The sequence below is a fragment of the Mandrillus leucophaeus genome, unplaced genomic scaffold (assembly GCF_000951045.1).
Source record: "Mandrillus leucophaeus isolate KB7577 unplaced genomic scaffold, Mleu.le_1.0 Scaffold106, whole genome shotgun sequence".
In the NCBI taxonomy this organism is placed as follows: domain Eukaryota; kingdom Metazoa; phylum Chordata; class Mammalia; order Primates; family Cercopithecidae; genus Mandrillus; species Mandrillus leucophaeus.
The window spans coordinates 1980391-1999424 of record NW_012098765.1 but is presented as its reverse complement, the minus strand read 5'-3'; the positions used below and the strand labels follow the sequence as shown (position 1 = coordinate 1999424).

At 44.8% G+C, this 19034-nt stretch overlaps 2 protein-coding genes across 2 annotated transcripts in view; one reads left to right on the top strand and one right to left on the bottom strand.

The window, feature by feature from the left end:
* LOC105542571 (cytochrome P450 2G1-like) overlaps positions 1 to 507 on the bottom strand; it is a 23477-nt gene extending 22970 nt beyond the window's left edge. The window contains 1 exon segment of the mRNA XM_011984170.1: positions 6 to 507. Coding sequence (XP_011839560.1) covers positions 6 to 123 — 118 coding nt within the window. The 5' untranslated portion in view covers positions 124 to 507.
* A 17214-nt stretch (positions 508 to 17721) lies between these two features.
* LOC105542563 (cytochrome P450 2A13-like) overlaps positions 17722 to 19034 on the top strand; it is a 7758-nt gene continuing 6445 nt past the window's right edge. Inside the window, exons 1-2 of the mRNA XM_011984161.1 lie at positions 17722 to 17916; positions 18197 to 18359. Coding sequence (XP_011839551.1) covers positions 17737 to 17916; positions 18197 to 18359 — 343 coding nt within the window. The 5' untranslated portion in view covers positions 17722 to 17736. The remainder of the gene's footprint in view (positions 17917 to 18196; positions 18360 to 19034) is intronic.

Below are 19034 nucleotides of genomic sequence, written 5' to 3'. Positions count from 1 at the left end.
AAGGAATTGGTGTAGGACCTGGGGCAGCTTTCCTGCCTTATTCATTCGTTTCCAGGCAATGAGGACGAGCAGGCAAGACAAGCAGAGTGCCAGAAAGATGGTGACAGCCCCTCCCAGCTCCATGGTGCCAGGTCAACAGGTTCTGTCCTGGGCACCAGATCCTGCCTAAATAGGTCCCGGGAGATCAGCTTATACCGAAATCTGAACACCCTGGGATTCAAGTTTTCCGGGTTTGAATGTCATTGGAGAAGAGATTGCTTTATATGGGGGGTGGTTATATAACCTATAATCTCCCATCTGAATAAGGGTAAATTGAATTCACATAGGGAAATCCTCTGGGGCCATTCCCCTTTCTTCATATTTCCAGTCTGCCTGTTCTTCTCTCTCAGTTCAATAGAATTGACAGAATTTCTTGGTTGGGGGTAAGACGCAGATTATTCTCTTTTTAGGCTTTTGGTTTTAGGATCCAAACAATCTGGGTACAAGTGGCAGCTCTGTCTTTTCTTCACTGGGCAAGTCACTTAACCTCTGGGACTTGTTTCACCATCTGTCAAATAGGGAAACCATGTTATTTTATTTGTATTATTTTATTTTATTTTGTTTTATTTGAGACAGATTCTCACTCTGTCACCCAGGCTGTAGTGGCATGATCTCATTTCACTACAACTTCTGCCTCCCGTGTTCAGGTGATTCTCATGCCTCAGCCTCCCAAGTAGCTAGGACTACAGGCGCATACCACCATGCCCAGCTAATTTTTGTATTTTTCTAGAGATGCGGTTTCACCATGTTGGCCAGGTTGGTCTCGAACTCCTGGCCTCAAGTGATCCACGCCCCTCAGCTTCCCAAAGTGCTGGAACTACAGGTGTGAGCCACCGCAGCTGGCAGGCCATGTTGTTTTAGAAAGTCTTGATAGACAACAAGGAAAACTCTTTGTTCATTATTTAATTAAGGATAACCCTAATTAATCAGTTATTAAATTTTTTTAATTGATACAATAATTATACATATTTGTGGGGTACAGTGTGATGTTTTGATATATGTATGCAATGTACAACAATCAAATTTGGGTAATTATTATATCCATTACTGAGACATTTATCATTTCTTTGTGGTAAGAACATTAAAAATCCTCTCTTCTAACTATTTTGAAATATGCAATGTATTATCGTTAACTACAGCCACCCTACTGTGTAACGGAACACTAGAATGTCAATAAGGCAAGTAAGCTGAAGATTTAGAAAACAAGAGAAATAAATCAATTGAAAGGGTTTGTTCAAAAAGTTCTTGTTTTCTACTCAAGATAATGTTAAATAACAATAACCAAAGATTACCTGTGTTAGTGTATCAGAACTTTGCTGTATCAAATTTAAAAAAAGAAATAAAAAAGAACTTTGCTGTAGTGTGTGTCGGGGGGTGTGTGTGTGTGTATTTGGAAAGTCTAAGGTGTAGGGATCACCCCTGAACCGCAGGCTCTGGAGGGGAACGTCTCCTCCGGCGCAATTAGTGATTGCGTTTCTTATAATCTAAAAAGTGATTCACTACCTTTTCTGCACCAAATATTTTCACAGCCTTATTGTCCTGAAATGAACTTCCTGGATATCATATCCTACCCACATATACTATTTAACAGAATTCAATGTCCTTTTCATGCGACTGTATTCTCAGACTTGGAAACTGAATCCCTCAAGGTATCTGTAGGTTTGGGGAATGGGGTTTGGCTGGCTGAGCTGAGGCATCCTGTGTCCAGAAGTGGTGGAAATTCTGGGAAAACTGAGTGACTGGATCTGCTGATAGAATGTCTTTCTTGGAGTAGAGACTCAGCTCAGCCCATCTCCTTTGACTCTCTTAGCTTTCACCTCCCCATCCCATTCTGATCCTCACCCCCCAGCACTTAACACCCATTCAGGACTAATCTCTTAACCCTCTTGTGGTGGTGGTGTGTGTGTGGTGAAGGTGGTTGATTGTGAGTCTGGTTTTCCGATTCAGACAGGAAGGGAGAGAGCAAGTGCTCTTAGAACAGCTCCCCTAGGCCGGGCACGGTGGCTCAAGCCTGTAATCCCAGCACTTTGGGAGGCCGAGATGGGCGGATCACGAGATCAGGAGATCGAGACCATCCTGGCTAACACGGTGAAACTCCGTCTCTACCAAAAAATACAAAAAACTAGCTGGGCGAGGTGGCGGGCGCCTGTACTCCCAGCTACTCGGGAGGCTGAGGCAGGAGAATGGCGTGAACCCGGGAGGCAGAGCTTGCAGTGAGCCGAGATCGCGCCACTGCACTCCAGCCTGGGCGACAGAGCGAGACTCCATCTCAAAAAAAAAAAGAACAGCTCCCCTCAACATCCCACCTCCAGATAGGAAGCCAGGAATGGAGGAACTTGAACTAAAAAGTAGAAGCAAGCTAAAGAGGAAAAATAATTGCAGAGGACTTGAGGCAGAGAAATTCAGAGCATGGCAGATTATGTGTGGCTGAGACAGAGATCAAGATTGAGAGAAAATAGAGGTGCATTGAAACAGAACCAGAGCGAGATCAAAACCAGAGTGAGATGAGGCTGGGCACAGTGACTCACACCTGTAATCCCAGCACTTTGGGAGGTTGAAGCAGGTGGATCACCTGAGGTCAGGAGTTAGAGACCAGCCTGGCCAACATGGTGAAACCCCGTCTCTACTAAAAATATATGCATACATAAAAAGACTAGTCAGGTGTGGGGGCGGGCACCTGTAATCCCAGCTACCCAGGAGACTGAGGCAGGAGAATCACTTGAACCCGGGAGGCAGAGGTTGCAGTGAGCCGAGATCACGCCACTGCACTCTAGCCTAGGCAACAAGAGTGAGACTCTGTCTCAAAAACAAAACAAACAAAACAAAATAAAGATGAGAGAGAGAGAGATTCGATGAGTCAAAGATAAATGTCAAGGAGGACACAGAGACAGAAGACAATTCAAAGAAGCAGAGAGAGGGAGATAGAAGCAGAAAGAATAAAAGACAGGAAAAAAAGTTTCAGTGAGACAGAGACTGAGAAAGTGACATACGGCTGAGAAGAGAATCAAGAGGAACCCAAAGTGTGAACGCACTTTCTCCCTCATTTCTAAAAAACAAACCAACCAACAAAGCACCGATGACTCAGAGAGAAATCCAACTAGACAAAAAGTTGGAGATGGAGATGAACAAAGAGAAAGGCAAAGAAACAAAGAGATACAGAGACAAGAGACAAACCGAGGTCTAAGTGGGATAGAGAGAAGGAGATTTGTGCTTCACAGGCTGTGTGTGAAACGGAACCTGGGTCATTTTATGCCTAGTCACATGCCCCTGTTTCTGGGACTAAGAAATGTGATGCTGCCAGAATTTTTTTTTTTTTTTTTTTGAGATGGAGTCTTTCTCTGTTGCCCAGGCTGGAGTGCAATGGTGTGATCTTGGCTCACTGCAACCTCCACTTGCTGGGTTCAAGCGATTCTCCTGCCTCAGCCTCCGGAGTAGCTGGGATTACAGGCACCCGCCACCATGCCTGGCTAATTTTTGTATTTTTAGTAGAGATGGGGTTTTGCCAGATTTGCCAGGCTGGTCTTGAACTCCTGGCCTCAAGTGATCCACCTGCCTGGCCTCCCAAAGTGCTGGGATTACAGGCATGAGCCACTGCGCCCAACCAAATTTTTTAAATTTGTTGTCACTTTGTGCCAGGCATGGAGCTGTGTGCTTGACAAGCAGGGTATCCTGCAATCCAAACAACCAGCTTGCCAGGAGGGGCATGTTAAATAGTCAGAGATGATTCAGGTCACCCTAAAACAAATATTCTTATAACCTGAAGTTGTTGGATAAACTTTTTTTTTTTTTTTAAACTCCGTGTAATACCTTTCATACTGGGGAAAAGGTATTCAGATGTTTCCAGTGCTTGGGAGTATAGCTCTCATTGTCATCTGGTTTGCTACATTAAATTCATATATGACCGTATTTGAGAAAAGGTTCATATTTCAGAGGCCCCTAGATGTCTCCCAATATTTGTTTTCCCCGTCTTCCACAGTAATGGAATTCTCTCCAGCGACATGATTATCTAGAGTTAAAAACTACATTTCCCAAGCTCCCTTGCAGCTGTGTATGGCCATGTAGCCAAGTTCTGACCAATGAGAAGTGAGTGGAAGTGGCGTATGCAACTTTCAGTTTGCGCTTTTAGAGGGAGGGGCAAGATTTTCTTCCGGAATATTTCCTCTTTCTGGCTAACTGGGATGGAAATATGGGGATAGCAAGAGCAACAACTTAGGAAGGAGCAGCAGCAACATGGAAGGAGCCTGGGCCTTTGATATCAGTGAACTACCTGATGAGCTCTGGGTTGCTTATGCAGAGCCATTAAGTGTAAGAAAATTTAATTTCCACCAGGCGCGGTGGCTCACACCTGTAATCGCAGCACTTTGGGAGGTCAAGGCAGGTGAATCACTTGAGGTCAGGAGTTCGAGAACAGCCTGGCCAACATGGTGAAAGCCCGTCTCTACTAAAACTGCAAAAATTAGGCCGGCGTGGTGGCACACACCTGTAATCCCAGCTACTCAGGAGGCTGAGGCAGGGGAATCGCATGAACCCAGGAGGCCGAGGTTGCATTGAGCTGAGAGGATGCCAGTGCATTCCAGCCTGAGTAACAGAATGAGGCTCCATCACCAAAAAGAAGAAAAAAGAAAAAAAAGAAAGAAAGAAAATTAAATTTCCATCTGGTGTAAGCCCCTTTAAACTGCTGTTTCAGGTCTTCATTATAGCAGTTAACCTATATCTTAGGAAATTAGGCTTCTATGAAAAAATGATTGAAAAATCATTGAACCAAGGTAAGTGCTTGTCCAGCATTGGACGTTTGCCTTCTTTTTTTTTTTTTTTTTTTGCTGTGTCTGAGTACCCCCATATATTAATTTAATGCTTCTTTAATTGATTCTCCTTTTTAAGAACTTAAATTCATTAAGATGGAACTTGGTATTTCTCCCTTTAATGGAAAATTACCTATTTTCTATCGTAACTAGAAAATACCGAGGCTTAAGACAACAACGATTGGTTGTTTCCCACAGTTTCCGTGTGTCAATGTAATTTAATGCCATACTCTCCCATATCCACGGGGAAGTCTTTCTGGTACTCATACCTGCCCCCAACTTCTTTTCTGCATCTCCTCTCACTCTTAAACTCAAGCTTGGGGTTCCAGTCTAAACACAGCACGGCAGAGCTTGAAGAGGTCTCAGAAATATTATTAGTTCAGAGTTTCTCAAAAGGTATAAAATGCATAATTTGACCCCACTTATACCCATGGAGTATAAATCATCAGTTGTGAGATATTGCAAGATTCCTTGTAAGGAGGATGTATGTATGGAATTAAATATTACAGATGATGACAATAAACATATTTAACAACTAGGGCAGCAGGAACATTGTCTGAAGATGGAGTAGGGTCCTGGAGGCCTCCGTAGTTGCTGAACTATGGGACTCTTGGTAAGAGTGGTCCCGGAGAAGTGGCTGAATTTCCCATTCACCAACTGCTCTTGTTTGGATGTTTGTCCCCACAAACCTCACACTGAAATTTGATCCCCAATGTTGGAGATAGAAACTAATGGGAAGTGTTTGGTTCATGATCCAGGAGTTGCCTGATGTCCTCCTCACGGTAATGAATGGGTTCTTGCTCTATTAGTTGCCATGAGAGCTGATTGTTTAAAAGAATTTGGCCACACCCTCTCTCTCTTGCTTCCCCTCTCACTCCGTGATCACCGCACACGCTGGCTCTGCTTTGCCTTCCACTATGAGTGGACGCAGCCTGAAGCCTAACTACTCTGACTAGGACTTCCAGTACTGTGTTGAATAAGAGTGGTGAAAGTGGCATTCTTGTCTCGTTATAGTACTTAGAGGGAACGTTTTCGAATTTTCACCATTAAATGTTATGTTTGCTGTGGGCTTGTCATATGTAACCTTTATTATGTTGAGGTATGTTGCTTCTATGCCTAGTTTGTTGAGGATTTTTATCATGAAGAAATGCTGATTTTTATTGAATACTTTTTCTGCATCTATTGAGATGATCATGAGACTTTTGTCCTTCATTCTGTTGATGGAATGTATCACATTATGGATTTGCATATGTTAAACCATCCTTGGATCCCCAGGTTAAATCTGACCCAACCGTGGTGTATGGTCTTTTTTATTTGATTTGCTAGTATTTTGCTGAGGCTCTTTGTATCTATGTGATTCAGGGATATTGATCTATAGTTTTGTTTTTTGTTGTGTTCTTGCCAGCTTTTGTTATCAGGATGATACTGGCCTCATAGAATCAGTTAGAGAGAATTCCTCCTCCTCAATTTTTTGGAATAGTTTCACAGGGTTGCTATTAGTTCTTCTCTGTATGCATGGCAGGATTCATCTGTGAATCTATCTGGTCCTGGAATTTATTTTGTTGAAAGACTTTTTTTTGAGACGGAGTTTCACTCTGTCACCCAAGCTGGAGTGCAGAAGCATGATCTCGATTCACTGCAACCTCCACCTCCTGGGTTCAAACGATTCTGCTGCCTCGGCCTTCCGAGTAGCTGGGATTACAGGCGTGCGCCACCACGCCCAGCTAATTTTTGTATTTTTAGTAGAGATGGAGTTTCACTGTGTTGACTAGGCTGGTCTCAAACTCCTGACCTCAAGTGATCCGCCCTCCTCGGCCTCCCAAAGTGCTGGGATTACAGGCATGAGCCACCACACCCGGCCTTCTTGGGAGACTTAATTACTGATTCAGTCTTGCTATTCATTATTGATCTGTTCAAGAGTTCCACTTCCTGGTTCAATCTTGATAGATTGTAACTGTCCGGGAATTTATGCATTTCCTCTAGGTTTTCTAGTTTGTGAGGGTATAGCTGTTCATAGTAGTCTCTCATGATGTTTTGTGTTTCTATCCTGTCAGTTGTAATGTCCCATTCTTCATTTCTGATTGTTTTTATTTTCATTTTCTCTTCTTTCCTGGGTTAGTCTAGCTAGTGGTTTATTAATTTTGTTTAACATTTTGAAGAACCAAGATTTGTTTTGTTGATCTTTTTTATTGTTTTTGTGGTTTCTATTTCATTTAGTTCTGCTCTGATCTTTGTTATTTCTTTGGCTAACTTTGGGTTTGTTCTTTTTCTAATTCCTTGAGGTGTGACATTGGTTGTTAATTTGTGATCTTTCTACTGTTTTTTGAGATGGAGTCTCACTCTGTCACGCAGGCAGGAGTACAGTGGCACGATCTCAGCTCACTGCAACCTCTGCCTCCCAGGTTCAAGTCATTCTCCCACCTCAGCCTCCCGAGTAGCTGAGATTACAGGCATGCACCAACAAGCCTTGCTAATTTTTGTATTTTTCAGTAGAGACAGTGTTTCTTCATACTGGCCAGGCTGGCCTCAAACTCCTGACCTCAAGTGATCCACCCGCCTCAGCCTCCCAAAGTGCTGCGATTACAGCTGTGAGCCACCATGCCTGGCCCTTTCTACTTTTTTGACGTAGACACAGTGTTATAAACTTCTCTATTAGTACTGCTTTTGCTGTATCCCACAGGCTTTTGTATGTTGTGTTTTCATTTTTATTCATTTCAAATTTTTTTCTAATTTCCACCTTAATTTCATTGTTGACCTGGTGATCTTTCAGGAGCATGCTGTTTAGTGCCCATGTATTTATACCATTTCAAAGTTCCTCCTAGTATTGATGGAATGGAATCCTTTTCTAACTTTATCCACTGTGGTCTGAGATGATACTTAACATAATTTTGATTTTTTAAAAATTTGTTAAGACATGTTTCATGGATTAATAGATGGCCTATCTTGGAGAATATACCATGTGCTGATGAAAAGAATGTATATTCTGTAGTTGTTGGGTAAAATGTTTTATAAGTTTCTGTTGAGTCCTTTGTGTTAAAGTCCGATTTAAGTCTGTGTTTGTCTATTTTTGCATCACTCTAAAGGAACACCCAAGGCTGGGTAATTTATAAAGAAAAGTGGTTTAGTCAGCTCACAGTTCTGCAGGCAGAACACGAAGCATGGCACTGGCATCTGCTGCTGATAAGGGTCACAGGAAGCTTACAATCATGGTGGAAGGCAATGGAGGAGCCAGTGTATCACATTGGCAAGAGATGGAAGGGGGTGGTCCCAGACTCTTTTAAACAACCAGATCTCATTTAAACTGAGTGAGAACTCACTCATCACGAAGGGGACGGCACTGAGCCATTCATGAGGGATCTACCCCTGTGATCTGATACCTCCCCCTAGGCCCTACCTCCAACATTGGAGATCACATGTCAGCATAAGATATGGAGGGGACACACATCCAAAGCATATGAAACTCTAATGATTCTTTGCTAATTTTGTCTCTCAATGATCTGTCTAGTGTATGAGTGGGATGTTGAAGTTCCCCACTATTATTGTATTCTGTCTGTCTCATTCTTTAGGTCTAGTTATGTTTGTTTGTAAATTTAGGGGCTGTGATGTTGGGTGCATATATATTCAGCATTGTTATATTCTTTTGCTAAATTGATCCCTTTATCACTATATAATGACCTTCTTTGTTTTGTATTTATTTTTAATGTTTTTGATTTAAAATCTGTTTTAACTGGTATAAGATATAGCTATTCCTGCTTGTTTGGTTTTTCTTTGCATGGAATATCTTTTTCGATCTATGTACTTTCAGTCTATATGTGTCTTTACAGGTAAAGTTGATTTCTTATAGGCAGCATATAGTTGCATCGTGTGTGTGTGTGTGTGTGTGTGTGTGTGTGTTTGTTTTGAGAGTTTCACTCTTGTCGCCCAGGCTGGAGTGCAATGGCATGATCTCGATTCACTGCAACCTCTGCCTCCCAGGTTCAAGTGATTCTCCTGCCTCAGCCTCCCCAGTACCTGGGACTACAAGCACATGCCATCACACCCAGCTAATTTTTGTATTTTTAGTAGAGATAAGGTTTCTCCATGTTGGTCAGGCTGGTCTCAAGCTCCCAACCTCAGATGATCCACTCGCCTCAGCCTCCCAAGGTGCTGGGCATCATGTTGTTTATTCTGCCAATACATATCTTGTAAGTGGAGCATTTAATCCATTTATTCAAGATTAATATTGATATGCTAGGCTTTATTCTTGTCATATTGTTAATTGTTTTAAGTTGTTTTATACGATAAGTTCTTTCTTTTTCTCTTTTTGTCATTGTGGTTTGCTGAGATTCTGTCATGTTGGCATTTGATTCTTTTCCTCATTTATGAGGCTGTTTTTATAAGAAATGTGAGTTTTATTTTTCTGTGTGTTTTCATAATGCTGAATGTTGACCTTTCATTTCCATGTTTAAGTCCCATTTGAGCATCTCCCATAGGAACAGGCTAGTGTTGACAAGTTCACTCACCATTTGCTTGTCTGGAAAACATTTTATTTCTCCTTCATTTATGAAGCTTATTCTGGCAGAATATAAGATTTTTGACTGACAGTACTTTTCTTTCAGCAGTTTGAAATGCCATTCTGTTCTCTTGTGGCCTGTAAGGTTTCCACTGAAAAGTCTGCCGTTAGTCTGATGAGTTTTCTTAATAGGTAACTAGATGCTTTTCTCTTGCTAATTTCAAAATTATTTCTTTCTTCTTGACTTTAGACTTTCTAAATATACTATTATGTGAAGTTCTTTTTGCAATGTATTTGCTGGGGCTCTGTATCTGGATGTCTAACTCTCTTGCTAGATGTGGAAGTTTTCATCAATTACTTCCTAAAAATAGGTGTTCTAATTTTTTAAAATCTCTCTTCCCCCTTGGAAATATCAAAAATACATAAGTTTGGTCACACTATGTAGTCCCAGATATCTCAAAGTCTTCGTCTATTCTTTTTTATTTATTTTTCCTTATTTCATCAGACTGGATATTTCAAAAGACCTGTCTTCAAGTTCTTAGATTCTTTTTTCTAATTTTAGAGATAGGGTTTCACTATGTTGCCCAGACTGGCCTTGAACTCTGGCCTCAAGGAATCCGCCTACCTTGGCCTCCCAAAATGCCAGGATTACAGGCATGAACCACCTCATCCAGCCATGTTCTGAGGTTCTTTCTTCTGCTTGGTCTAGTCTATTATTGAAACTTTTGAATATATTCTGTATTCCCTTCATTGAATTTTTTTAGTTCAAGAGTCTCTGCTTGGTTTTTTTTTTTTTTTTTAAGTATCTATCTCCTTGTTAAATTTATCATTCATTTCCTGTACTGATTTTCTGATTCTTTGTATTGAATTTCAAATTTCTCTTGCATCTTGTAGGGCTTTATAAAATCAATATTTTGAATTATTTATCTGGCATATTGAGGGATTCTTTTTGATTGGGATCTGTTGCCGGACAATTGTTGTAGTCCTTTGATGATGTCTCATTTTTCTCCTTTTTCATGTTTCCTGTGTCTTTTCATTGGTATCTGCAAATCTTGTGTAGCAGTAGCTTGTTGGAGTTTTTTTTTTTAATTGTTTTTGTAGGAGAAAATTTTTTTCCTGAAAAATGTATATATGTTGTTAGTTGAGTAGGATACTTTGGCTTTCATTCTGGGTGCCTATGGTAGTGTGATCTTAGTATGACTTCATAGGCAGCACCCAGGGTCACTGGTATCTTTGATTTCCTTGGTAGCTTAGAGTACAGTTATTACTTGAGATTGTGGAAAAATTTAGCTGGGTATTGGATGCCAACTGAGCCCATCTTTGGGCCCTGGTGGTGGCAGCAGCTTGGAGAGCGTGCCTGAGCCCCAGAGCAGCCTACACTGGCTTTGGTATTAGTGAGTCCTGGGAGGCTGATTCTTGAGCTTCCTAGTGGCTTGGTGAAAGGGTAGTCATGGGAGTTGGGGGACAGGGATGTGGGCAAGTTCTCAGGCCCCTGGGAAGCACACCCTGGTGAGATATGGGTGATGGCGGTAGTGGTGGTGGAGCAATCCACTAGGACCCAGGCAGTCCATGTTGGTGTTGCTGGTAGATGCAATGGGTTCGGTGGGCTACTCCCCAGTCCCACAGCATCCTGTAGCAGGTGTGGTGGTATTGTCCTAAGTGTGCTTAGGAGAGCTTGTTCTCCCCTGTCCCTCCCCAATCTGGGTGGTGGCTACAGTGGCATCAACTCACACTTGGCAAAAAGGGGGACAGAGCCCAACATTAAACTCTCATAATTGTGCAAGCTGTGGGCTTGTGACCCAAGAGGGCAGGACCCTTTCAGGTAAGCAGTATGAACAAGAAATTGTGGAAGCGGGGTCCGCTCAAGTCTCCCTGTCACAACAGCCCATAGCAGGGTCAGGGGAATTGTCCTAGGTATATGTAAAGGAGCTTTGTTTCCCTGTCCCTCCTTGGCCAGGTGGTGGCTGCAGCCAGGTCAACTGAAACTGGGCCTCAGGGTAGGGCACAGTACAGTATTAAACTCTCAAAATGGTTTCTTGGGCCTGCAACCAGGGTAAGAAGCTGCAGGGAGTGTGGTTCACTCACATCTCAGTCTCAACAGCAGCCCACAGCAAGGCAGAAAGGACCCTCCCATGGGTGCCTGGGAGTGCTGGGTCTCCTCTATACCTACCTGAAGCAGTAGAGGGGCAGCCACCATTTCTGTAGATCTCCAGCATCTAGGTTCTCAAAATGGCACCCAGCTGAGGCTGCTCTAGGCTCAGATGGGATTCCATGTGGGTTCCATTTTCCAGGGCAATGTCTCTGTACAATCTTTAAGGAGCTCCATATGTCAGGCCCAAGACCCAAGTGGGTTGAGGGTTTCTACCATAGCCAAGATCATAAATGCCCATTTCAAAGTGTGGAGCCCTGGGAGTTTCTCTCTTATAATTTCCCCACATCCAGGAGCCACTCTCAGCTTTCAGTCAATCCCCTTTCCTTACTCACTTCCGGTGCTTCCCATCTCTTCTCTGTTGAATCCCGTCTCTTCTCTGATGAATCCAAGCACTCTCTCCTAGATAATCTGTTTAAAATGGAGTTCCTCTCCACGAAGAAGGCCATACTACCTGCATCTGGTCAGCCATCTTGATCACCTTTCTACATTTAAAGAGACACAGCATGTAAAAAATATTAGTTCCCTTAGGAATTGTTATTTACCTAGCCCTCCCAGTCAAGAAGTGGTCTGCATTTTAAAGGATTTTAATAAGATGAAAAATATTCTAAAATAAATTTGCAGTGACCCCATCTCCCATTCTTCCTGCGATAAGGAAGACCAACGCTATGTGTTTTCTTTTTTCTTTTCATCTGGAAATCCCTTTCTTCTAACTCCCTTCAGAAGCTGCTGCTTTTTTTCACTCCCCAGTGATTTCAGGGAATTAGGTTGTTACAAAGGTTTTCCACAGAGTTAATAGTTTTTATTCCAATAGAAGCTACTCAAATATTACCAGAAGAAACTCTTCATCAGTGCACTTGGCGGCTGACATCTTTGTCCTCTTAAAAAATAAAAATAATAAAAAAATAAAAATAAATAAGTTGTTCGGGCACGGTGGCTCATCCCTGTAATCCCAACACTTTGGGTGGCTGAGGCGGGCAGATCACCTGAGGTCAGGAGTTCAAGACCAGCCTGGCCAACATGGCAAAACACTGTCTCTAAAAAAGTACAAAAATTAGCCAGGCATGATGGTGGGTGCCTGTAATCCCAGCTGCTCGGGAGGCTGAGGCAGAAGAATTGCTTGAACCCAGGAAGCAGATGTTGCAGTGGGCCGAGAGCGCACCATTGCACTCAGCCTGGGCGACAGAGCAAGACTCTGTCTCACACACACACAAAAAAGTTGTTCATCCTGTCATCTATCCAACTTCTTTTCCATCTCTGGACTCTAAGTCTTGCCATTTTCCTGGTAGGGAGGAACTTCATGGCAATGGATGTGCGCTGCCCAAACACTCAGAAAAAAAGAATCTTGACTTTCTTCTCTTCTTTGACCTTCCTCACTCTATTTCAGCCAACATTCCCACAGCCCCACCCTAATCCTTGTCATCACTCTGAAATGTGAAACACAGACATTTCATTCTCTGACCACAACCCCTACTACCCCAACTCCCCCACTGCTTCATTGCCAATGGCCTGAGGGGTATACTGGTCAACTAGGTCTTTGGTTAAGGTTCCAAAGAGTGCAAACACTATAGAAGGTCAAGTCTCCTTCCTATTAAAAGACTTTTTTTCTAACATTTTGAAATCTTTTGTTACATGTTTACACGGAAGTATTTGAAGAAACACAAGAGATTACAAGCAGTTTTTCTAATGTTTCATAAAGAAAAACAGGTGGGGCCTGGCAGTCCCAAAGTAGTGATTAACAGCATGAAATTTACATTCACAGCCAGGTGTGGTAGCTCACACCTATAATCCCAGCACTTTGGAAGGCCAAGGTGGAAGGATCACCTGAGGTCAAGAGATCCAGCCTGACAAACATGGTGAAACCCCGTCTCTACTAAAAATACAAAAATTAGCTGGGCATGGTGGCTGTAATCCCAGTTACTCGGGAGGCTGAGGCTGTAGAATCACTTGAACCCAGGAGGCGGAGGTTACAGTGAGCCGAGATTGCGCCATTGCACTGCAGCCTGGGCAACGAGAACAACAGAGCAAAACATCTCAAAAAGAAAAAAAGAATGAAAGGAAAGAAAGAAGAAAGAGAGAAAGAGAGAGAAAGAAAAGAAAGAAGAAAGGAAGGAAGGAAGGAAGGAAGGAAGGAAGGAGAGAGAGAGAAAGAAAGAACGAAATTTACAGTCACACAAGACTATACTAAGACTCTACCCTCATTAGCTGTGGAATGCAGAAGCAAGTCACTTACAACCGACTTTGGGGGCCTTACCTAACTCATTTGCAAAATGGAGATGATAAAGCCAACCTCACAGTCTTGCGATGAGGAGTTTAATTAAGATTATGCTCATACAATCTTCCCACAGTTCTGGGGTGTTTTTCAAGCAGATTAATGGAGCTGGGCTAGGACTGCTTTAATCCAAACACAGATGAGCACAGGAAAATATCAGCTGTTCACATGTATGCAACATGGCCCACAAGCCTGCATACAGACACCTGAATGCACACATGAAAACATCCACATACTTATATGACTTATATGTAATCACCCAGTTGTGAATGCGTACACACAAATATGAATATGCAGCATACATCTTGTTTCACACAGAAATGCACATTGTAGACACCCCTAAATCATGTGTGCACACATGCTGTATGCAGAGACAGACAAAAAGATTGGCAAGCATTGAGAAACAGTGGCACACCCTGTCAGGCACACACACACATGTGCATGTGTAGACATAAGTTGGAATGGATACCCATTATCAAGCACAAACATACACGCCACAAAGCCCGGCGCACACACAAATTCATGTATCAACATGGACATACTGAAACATACGTGCACATAGACACTACAAGCATGCACCCAGAATGACAGACAGACAGTTGTATAAATGAGGATAAACATGGCAGAGGCATCCAGGAGAACCCATTGGACAAAATGGCACAAAATTCAAAGATGCAGGAGCACTCAGGGTGATTGAGGGGAACATTAACTTGCAGGAAAGGAGAAAGAGAAAGATAGAAAGATGGGATCCAAGACACGGGTAGACAGACAGGTGGGCAAAGTCCTGTGCAGGGCTCCAGGGCCAACCAGAATAACCTGAGAGTCTAATGCTGGCCTGTCCTTCTGCAGATACTGCCGAACTCAGCACCACGCTCCAGGAGGCCATGAAGGATTAATTTCCTATTCACAGCTCCATGGGGTAAATCTTGGCTGTGCTGAGGAAGGGATGGGGAAAGAGGTTCCCAAAGACTCTGTCCCTTTCCTCCTTCCCAAAGGAAAAGATTTGGGAGCTTTAGACTAGAGAATGTAAAAGCAGGGAAGGTGCTTAGGGAACATCTCATCCATCCATTTCATCCTACAGATTAAAGAGAACAACTACTATTCGTTGAGCACTTACTGCCATGTACCTCATCTGCATTAACACATACACTTCTCCCCTAAATAGCCAAAGAGGTAGGAGCTGTTCTTGGCTCCAAAAGGCTCATAGAGATAAAGTCAACTGTTCAAAGCCACACAACAAAGAAGGGATAAGATTAGGATTCCAATCCAGACCTTAATCATTGTTCCATCCATTCAGAAAGGGAAACTGAAGCCCAGCAAAGAAAAGGGATCTTCCTGGGTTCGCCACTAACTCACTCTGAAAGCCTGTACCCAAGACACTGCCCACTGGGACAAGTCCCTCCCACATGATTTCAGACACCATTCTCTCACTCCACGCTCCAGGGTAATCAACAAGTCCAACATCGATTGACCTCTATGTGCACAAATACTGGAGTTCTCCCAGCCTGTCTCTCCCCACCCCTCCCTGGCCAGGTCATGGCAGCCTGCTGACCACTCAGTGCCCTTCCCTGTGCCAACCTCACTGAGAAACAAACTCCCCAGATTTCTATCTCCCACCTTTTTAAGAAACAAGAAGGAAAAGGAGGGACCCAGGCTTGGGGCCAGCCCAGGTACAGGCTTATGACCAGGATTAGAGGGATTGATGTTGGCCCAGCTGGTGCTAATAATCCTCCTTCCCACCTCTTCCCCTCCAAAATCAACAAACAGCCTTCCTCTCTTCACGTTGTTCTCTGACCTTTGCTCCCTCCACACAGGTCTCAGAGCTCAGCATCCTAGAACACTTTGAGCAAGATGTCAGTCCTGGGGTGCCAACCTCATCCATCTCCATTTGTCCAAAATTGGTGACCCAGAGGACAGGTGCAACCCTGGAAGCTCCAAACATCAGAGCCTGTCCTGTGGCCGTCTAGGGCCCCTCACAGGGTCTGGCTGAGGCTCACACAGGACCAATATCACACCTGCCTTATGCTCATGTCAGAGCCTACTGTGACCAACCTCAGACCTTAGATGGTGCCACTCTTATGCCCTCCTGAAGCAGGACACTCTTATGCCCTGAATGACACCTGAGACAACACACAGAGCCCTCTTGGCACCAAACATGACTTTAATATTCTCCTGGTGTCAAGTTCAGTGCCAACTTCTTTCCCATCCTCGCGTATACCTCGGGGCAGTCCCAAAGCCAACACGATGCCTCCCCTCTCTGGCCGTACCTGATGCAGATATCAGAACCCGCTAGTGTCATCCCTGTGTCCACTGCTGATGCCAGTCTCAGCACCCACCTCCTGCTAAGCCTGGCCTGCTCTTGAATCCCAAGGTGATCTAGGCCAGAAAATGAAGGGGGACGAGGAGAGAGTTCACATCCCAGCTCCCTCACTTACTCCCTGTGTGACCTCACTCAAGAGGGTTTATGGAGTCTAGATCTGCTCATCTTCAAAATGAGGATGATGATGAACCAACCTCATTGTTACAAAGATTCGACCAGATCATACACACCTAGACTTGATCTTCCCATATGCGACCGTGCTCACCAAAGGGTAACTGTCCTGTTTACTAAGGAAGAATTTCCCTGAGGGAAGGACAGGAGGCTACTCATCCTTTCTCCACTCCCACCCACCCCAGGCTCTGTCTCTGTGCCTAACACTGGAGTTTACCCCAATCTCTTTTGCGATTGTTCCTTCTGCCTGCTAATAGTGGTAGCCCCTGACAAAGCACGAATTGCTCTTAAAGGAGACCTAACTGACCCTCAAATATGATCTTCTCTTCCCAAACACTCCCTTTCCACTGGCGGGAAAACCAAATCCACAAAGTGGAACTAAGGACACAGAGGAGGAGAGATGGGAGTTCAGGGCCACTCACGCATGTCCCCTGCCCACTGTCTGTTTTCTGTCCTCTGTAGACCCTTATATAAAATGAGAAACATAAATAACAATAATAATATTAATAGGGATGATACAATCAATCTAGTGGGTTTCCCTAAGGATCTGGGTGGAAACCAGTGGAGGTCTTTGTAAATTCCAACCCTGGGACATGAGATGTTTCCACCATTTGGGGGTTGTTATTACTATTTCTCCAGACCTGGCCAATCCCTCTGCCAAATGATAACTCGAGGCACTCTCCTCCAGGTGTGGGGAAAGTTCCCCTGAAATATGGCTGTGGTCCTCCACCCCTTTCCCAACCAGAGATGTGCAGTGGAGGTTCTATGTCACCCATCCTGGCCTCACTCTGAAGTTCCAGTGAAGATTCTGGGCATCAAGAGACAGCTCTGGGCCACAGCAAAATCAAGTCAGTACCTGGGCCCAGTGCTGGGCTGCTGGGTTTTCTGGGAGGACCTGCTGGGCTTGCTACACACTCCTCCTCCCAGAAACTCCACACCCACACCCTGGTCTTCGTAGCCCCAAGACTCTCAAGTCCATATGCCTGGAATCCCCCCTCCTGAGACTGTTAACCCTGCATCCTTCACAACAGAAGACCCCCAAATGCATAGCCACACTTCCATCTCACCCTAATAAAACCCAGACTTTTGGGTTCCTCTCCCCTGGAACCTCCAAATCCACAACTTTGGGGTACATTCTCATTCTCAGACCAAAAATCCAAAGTCCAGGTGCTCCCCTGTGCAAATATTCCAAACTCCTCCGTTCTACAGTTTATCTGATGCCCCCTCCTTAATCCACAGCCCTAGGGCACCCCTCCTGAAGTACCACAGATTTAGTCTAGAGCTCCCCTCTCTGTTCAACTGCCCTGGGGTCCCCCTCCTCCTCCCTTGCTGGCTGTGTCCCAAGCTAGGCGGGATTCAGGTGTAGATTGGGGGTGTAGTTGGGAGGTAAAATTGAGGTGGTTATATAATCAACAGAACTCCGCCCCTGTTTTTCAGGCAGTATAAAGGTAAACCACCCCAGCCATCACCATCTATCATCCCACTGCCACCATGCTGGCCTCAGGGCTGCTCCTGGTGGCCTTGCTGGCCTGCCTGACTGTGATGGTCTTGATGTCTGTCTGGCAGCAGAGGAACAGCAAGGGGAAGCTGCCTCCGGGACCCATCCCATTGCCCTTCATTGGAAACTACCTGCAGCTGAACACAGAGCAGATGTGCACCTCCCTCATGAAGGTGTCCCAAGGCAGGGAGATGGGTGGCACGGGGTGGGGACTGCCCAGCTGGCTGGGGCTTTGTGGCAGGGGGTTGACCACTGTGGACCAGAGTCTCAGGAAAGGGAGTTTTGGAGGTTAAGCGTCAGGGTCCTAGCCAGGAAAGACAGGGTCTTGGGATGTCCAGCTCCCTGACTGTGAGAACCTGAATGGGCGAAACATCCCAGTACATGAAATCTCAGTGCTGGGTCCATTCGGAGTAGCGGCTGCTCCCTCTAACCTCTCCCACCCGCCTCCATCAGATCAGTGAGCGCTATGGCCCCGTGTTCACCATTCACCTGGGACCCCGGCGGGTCGTGGTGCTGTGCGGACATGATGCCGTCAGGGAGGCTCTGGTGGACCAGGCTGAGGAGTTCAGCGGGCGAGGCGAGCAGGCCACCTTCGACTGGCTCTTCAAAGGCTATGGTGAGGGGGTGCCCAAGAGGGGGAAGGTGGCCAGGGGGACGAGATGGTCTCAGTGTCCCCGGGCTTCTCCCTGACTCTCCTGTCCACTGGAGGCTATGGCAGAGTCCCCTGTCTGGTCTTCTCTCCCCATCTCCCTTCATTGTGGCCTCTCCCTGTGTGTCCCTCACCTGTCTCCAGCGTCCCTGTCCTGATTCCTCCCTGCCTCTCTCTACCCCTTGTTCTCTCTCCTCGTTCTGCCTCACTGGAGTCTCCTATTTCCCCTCTGTCTCCATCTCTGAGGACATCCCGGGTTTCTGTTTTCCAACCCTGGCCCTCTGTCTTCATTTGTCTTTTTGTCACTCTCAGCTTCTGTGCTTCTCGGTGTTTCTCCTCTCTCCACTTCCCTCTCCCCCTCCTTCCTCTGTCTTAGGATTTCACCTTATTCCTACTTCCACATCTCCAGTCTCCACCTCCTGATAACAGTCTGTCCTCCTTCTTGATCCTCTCTGTTTCTGTCTCCTTATTTTTCTCTCTTCTCCAGCTCAGCTTAAGAATCTTTCACCATTTTTATTTCCTCCTCCCAGATCTCCCCATATCTCAATTCCCCTCCCTCCATCCTCTTCCTCCATCTCTCTCTCTCTCTCCCCACTTCCTTCCCTTCCTCCATGAAGTGTCCCTGTATCCCTCTGTTTCTCT